General features: G+C 40.0%; 1 protein-coding gene across 1 annotated transcript in view; it reads left to right on the forward strand.

The window, feature by feature from the left end:
- The window catches only part of LOC112412378 (F-box/WD repeat-containing protein 7), a 29380-nt gene extending 24630 nt beyond the window's left edge, over positions 1-4750 (forward strand). The window contains exons 8-10 of the mRNA XM_024764058.1: positions 171-396; positions 2565-2775; positions 3556-4750. Coding sequence (XP_024619826.1) covers positions 171-396; positions 2565-2775; positions 3556-3824 — 706 coding nt within the window. The 3' untranslated portion in view covers positions 3825-4750. The remainder of the gene's footprint in view (positions 1-170; positions 397-2564; positions 2776-3555) is intronic.
- The last annotated feature ends 1250 nt before the right edge of the window (positions 4751-6000 follow it).

Genomic DNA, 6000 nt, shown 5'->3' on the forward strand with positions numbered 1-6000 from the left:
TTGCATGTTTATATATCAAGGTTTTACATAGTATGTATTTATTTTGAAAACAGGTATTCCTGCTTAAGAAAAGGTAAAAAAGTTTTAATAACCACAGACTTTTTATGTATCATGTTTTCTCACAATATCAAAATTCTAATACATTCTTTTTTCTGCTTTCCCCCCTACAGAGTTGTTAGTGGTTCTCGAGATGCCACCCTTAGGGTTTGGGATATTGAGACAGGCCAGTGTTTACATGTTTTGATGGGTCATGTAGCAGCGGTCCGCTGTGTTCAATATGATGGCAGAAGGGTTGTGAGTGGAGCGTATGACTTTATGGTGAAGGTGTGGGACCCAGAGACAGAGACCTGTCTGCACACATTGCAGGGGCACACCAACAGGGTCTACTCGTTACAGGTAAGAGACCTATCTCTCCTGCTCTTGAGATGCTATATTGATGAGTCATAAGGTTGTCTTACTCATAATCACTGTCAGATTGCTGATCCAATACAGTCCAAAAAAAGATGAATCAAATTATTCTGCTGTTTACATATACTTTATTTATTTATTTTTTAAATAAACTTTATTTATTTATTGGCTGCACTGGGTCTTCGTTGCTGTGTGCGTGCTTTCTCTAGTTGCAGCGAGCGGGGGCTACTCTTCGTTGCGGTGCGCGGGCTTCTCTTGTTGTGGAGCATGGGCTCTAGGCGCAGGCTTCAGTAGTTGTGGCTCGCGGGCTCTAGAGTGCAGGCTCAGTACTTGTGGCACATGGGCTTAGTTGCTCCGTGGCATGTGGGATCTTCCCAGACCCGGGCTCGAACCTGTGTCCCCTGCACTGGCAGGTGGATTCATAGCCACTGTGCCACCAGGGAAGTCCCTATATATACTTTAAAATTGGCATGAAGAAAGCATAAATTTTGAAATTATTTAAATGATTTGTTTCAGTTTTTCTGTGATTGATTTCCCTCTAAAATACAAATATTTGTCTTGGAACCTGAGACTTCGGGGCCCTAAATTTTGCTGTGTTAATTAATGGGTAGATAGTCTCATAGGAGAATAACCTGGATTTTAATAAACTCCTTAGAGGATTAATTTGGCCCAAAGCTGCCCCTTTGCCTTGATAGCTGGAAGTTGATGGACCACGTAATTGTGATTCCGTCCCCATTCAAAGTGGAAGTGGAACTTTGCACAAAGCTGCTCTCCCGTCATAGGGCTGCTGGTTTGTAGTCATGAAGAAGTAAATTTGACTTAAGCTGATTTTTGGTTTGTTTTCATTTGAACCTGATATCCTAAAATAGAATGCCATATTTTGACATAAATAGCTAGATTAATAGCAAGTTTAGAAAATAGATCTTGTTTTGTTTCGTGAAAGACAACATTTTCAATTCAAAAATACAGTTGACTCTTGAACAACTTAGGAGTCAGGGGCACCAACCACCTCCCCCCCACCCCCAACTCCAGTCGAAAATCCTCGAATAACTTTACAGTTGGCCCTCAGTATCTGCAGTTCCACATCCAAGAATCCAACCAACCTGGGATTGTGTAGTAGGTATTTAGCAAAAGAAATTCGAGTATAGGTGTGGACCCTCCCGGTTCAAACCCATGTTGTTCAAGGGTCAGCTGTATTTCTTATTACTTACATAGCTTGTTTACCAGTTACTGCCCATTAGTAATCAGCAAATTAGTATGTAGTCCCAGGGCTCACAGTTCTGTCGTTGGGGTATTTGTATCTTAACTGATGGAATACTGTCCATGTCATGAAATATTGACATATAATAAAGATGTCTGTTAACTTAGGAAAGTTATGAATTTGGAGGAGAGGGAATTGGCTGCAATTGTTTGTATGTTTTGTGATATGTTCGAACCTTAATGAATATAATAATCTTCCTTAAATAAGCCATTAGATTGAGGAAAGAGGTGGTAACATTATTATAGATCTGGGAATTGGTAGATATTTGTTGACTTTGGGTATAGCTGGGAAGCTGGAGAAAAGATGCTGTATATAGTTTGCTTTTGTTCTCAAAATGCCACCACTTCTAATTCCAGATATAATTGTCTGTTGGCACATTTCCTAAATAGCATTAGGTTCTTGTAAATGAAATTTTTATTTTACATACAATTTTTAATGGAACTTACTTTGAAGTATCATGAAAGCTATCTCCAGCCCTTTTCTTGCCATAGGTGTTGATAAGCACACCCTTTATTCATAAACCACGTCAGCAGTTTTAGCTTCCTATTGGGAAGTAAAACTCAAATGGCAATCCATATTGAATCATTCATGATATGTAGCTAGTAAGTGTGGCCAGATGATCTGAAAATAATATGTTCATTTTAGGTGGTTTTTTGAAAATTGTTTCTGCATCTAGTTTGAAGCCACTGGCCATAAAAAATTAGCATTTCTGGTAGAAGCTTCTGAGAACATGCCCTGTAGAGTTGCTTGATTGCATGCACTCTGTCTTGTACCTCATTTTTTGTTCCTGGCATTTTGTTCTCATGCTTTACTCGCGTCCCCTTTTAGGATTAAGGTCAATAAATAATATCAAGAATATGTACACTTCTAGTCTAATAAACTGTGTCTGTTGTAGTTTGATGGCATCCATGTGGTGAGTGGATCTCTTGATACATCAATCCGAGTTTGGGATGTGGAGACAGGGAATTGCATTCACACGTTAACAGGACACCAGTCATTAACAAGCGGCATGGAGCTCAAAGACAACATTCTTGTCTCTGGGAATGCAGATTCTACAGTTAAAATCTGGGATATCAAAACAGGACAGTGTTTACAAACATTGCAAGGTAAATATTGGCTACCCACCTTTAGCTGTGTTCCTTAAAAATGAGATTGTTGGTCAAAAGAGAAATTTGGAGCCTTTGTGTCACAGAAAGAAGTAACCTCATACAAAATGAAAACTTATTTTGGATAAGTTTATGAGCCTTTCCTCTCTGACTTGAGTAGGAGTGGCAGTAGGATGGGAAGGATTCACAGTGCCCACTGAACTAGAGGAAGAAACGTGAAAGCCGCTAATGCTAAAGGAGGCACAGCAGTGTTAACTTCTTATATCATGATTAACTTCTTTTTATTAGTCATAGCCCTTAGAAAGTGTTTTTTTCATTGAGGCCATCTGGTGGGCTATACTGCAGCTTTTTTACTCATTGATTTTGTCTCTTCCGCAGAGTTTTGGAATAGTGTCCATTCAGCCTTTGCCTTTGACTGGTTAGTTCAGAGTGGTAGGGTAATAGATTGTCCATGAGCAGAATACGTGATGCTGGTACTATCTACATCACCACCGAGAGAAGTGCTCATTCATGCAACCAGTACACAAAATGTATGCCTGGTAGCTAACCACGCTTCCTGGAACACAGAACCCTCAGAGATTAACGTTTCAGTTACAAATAGCTACCAGATTTTCTTACATCCCTGCCGATCCTAAAATACTCAGAACACAGTTTCTAAATGTGCAGCGTTTTAAATATTTCATTTATTGTGTGTTCCAATATAGATTCCACAAATTACAGTATAACTGACCCTTAGTCATGATTTCTAACCAGTAACGAAATTCCTTTGGTTTTGCCTAGGTCCCAACAAGCATCAGAGTGCTGTGACCTGTTTACAGTTCAACAAGAACTTTGTAATTACCAGCTCAGATGATGGAACTGTAAAACTATGGGACTTGAAAACGGGTGAATTTATTCGCAACCTAGTCACATTGGAGAGTGGGGGGAGCGGGGGAGTCGTGTGGCGGATCAGAGCCTCCAACACAAAGCTGGTGTGTGCAGTAGGGAGTCGCAACGGGACGGAGGAAACCAAGCTGCTGGTGCTGGACTTTGATGTGGACATGAAGTGAGGAGCAGGAAAGGTGGCATCGTCCCAACGTGTAGACGACATACTCCCTGCCCTTCCCCCTGCAAAAGAAAAAAAGAGAAAAAAAGAAAAAAGAAAAGAAAAAGAAAAAAAATCCCTTGTTCTCAGTGGTGCAGGATGTTGGCTTGGGGCAACAGAGCGAAAAGACCTACAGACTCAGAAGGAAAAGAGGAAGCGATGACAAACCGCAACTGACAAGAGAGGCGCCTGCCGGCTCGTCCCGGAAAAAGCTTCACTTTGGACTGAGGGCAGCTTTGCAAAACGAGACTTTTGAAATCAAACCAGGTGCAATTATTTCTTTATTTTCTTCTCCAGTGGTCGCTGGGCAGCGTTACTGCAGAGATGTCGTTACAGATTCTGCTAGCCTGTTCTTTTACCACTGAGACCTAGAAAGAAGCTGCAGTAACATCCACACAGTACCGGTGGACTTTCTCACCAGAGAGCATCTGCAACAAAAAGTCATTTTTCTGGAGCGGAAAAGCTAAAAAGGAAAAAAATTACTGTGAATTGTTTTTGTACAGTTATCATGAAAAGCTTTTTTTTTTTTTTTTTTTTTTTGCCAACCATTGCCAATGTCAATCAATCACAGTATTAGCCTCTGTTAATCTATTCCTGTCGCTTCCACATACACTCTGCAATGCCTGTGTTGCTCAAAGGTGGCAAGTTGTCCTGGGTTCTGTGAGTCCCGAGATGGATTTAATTCTTGATGCTGGTGCTAGAAGTAGGTCTTCAAATATGGGATTGTGTCCCACCCCTGTACTGTACTCCCAGTGGCCAAACTTATTTATGCTGCTAAATGAAAGAAAGAAAAAAAAAAGCAAATTATTTTTTTTTATTTTTTTTCTGCTGTGACGTTTTAGTCCCAGACTGAATTCCAAATTTGCTCTAGTTTGGTTACGGAAAAAAAAAGACTTTTTGCCACTGAAACTTGAACCATCTGTGCCTCTAAGAGGCTGAGAATGGGAGAGTTTCAGAAAATAAAGAGTGAAGTTTGCCTGCAAGTAAAGAATTGAGAGTGTGTGCAAAGCTTATTTTCTTTTATCTGGGCAAAAATTAAAACACATTCCTTGGAACAGAGCTGTTGCCGCCTGTTCTGCGGAGAAACTTTTCTTTTTGAGGGCTGTGGTGAATGGATGAACATACATAATAAAACTGACAAAATATTTTAAAAATATATAAAACACAAAATTAAAATAAAGTTGCTGGTCAGTCTTAGTGTTTTACAGTATTTGGGAAAACAACTGTTACAGTTTTATTGCTCTGAGTAACTGACAAAGCAGAAACTATCCAGTTTTTGTAGTAAAGGCGTCACATGCAAACAAGCAAAATGAATGAAAAAGTCAAATGGTTTGCCTCATTCTCCAAGAGCCACAACTCAAGCTGAACTGTGAAAGTGGTTTAACACTGTATCCTAGGTGATCTTTTTTTCCTCCTCCTGTTTATTTTTTTTGTTTGTTTTATTTATAGTCTGATTTAAAACAATCAGATTCAAGTTGGTTAATTTTAGTTATGTAACAACCTGACATGATGGAGGAAAACAACCTTTAAAGGGATTGTGTCTATGGTTTGATTCACTTAGAAATTTTATTTTCTTATAACTTAAGTGCAATAAAATGTGTTTTTTCATGTTAGTATGCCTGTTTCTTCCACTGAGGTAATAGCACTTCATTATCAGTATTTAGGGTTTGTCTCTGATATTTTAATCTTCGCATCCCCTGTAGTGCGGCATGGAAATTGATGCTTCCAGGCTTGTTGTCCACAGCCAAAGTAAGAAGAGTGGGCCGCAAGATGCCAATTACATTTCTTTAGACTGTGCAGGAGGATGTGGTGCTGTGCTCATCTCTGTTACATTGGGGCATTGATGTATGAAATCTGGTCCCTCAAAGAGCCACCAGACTTTTATGGTCGTTACAACTAGAATTCCTATAGGAAGTTCATTTTTAAAATGTGACCACATGTCGACTACTTACCAGGAACTTTCTATGCGTCCGTTCTGAAGCTCCCACCATCCTGAGATGTAGACACCGTTCTCTCCACTTTAAAGATGAGGGCAGGACTGCGGCTCACACAGGATAGGTGTTTGTCAGGAGTCAGGTACCTGGCCAAGCACCAGGATTCACACTCATGCCCTTTAAGGAGAACGAAACCTAGAATTTTGA

This window comes from Neophocaena asiaeorientalis, unplaced genomic scaffold (genome assembly GCF_003031525.2).
Source record: "Neophocaena asiaeorientalis asiaeorientalis breed wild unplaced genomic scaffold, Neophocaena_asiaeorientalis_V1.1 scaffold594, whole genome shotgun sequence".
In the NCBI taxonomy this organism is placed as follows: domain Eukaryota; kingdom Metazoa; phylum Chordata; class Mammalia; order Artiodactyla; family Phocoenidae; genus Neophocaena; species Neophocaena asiaeorientalis.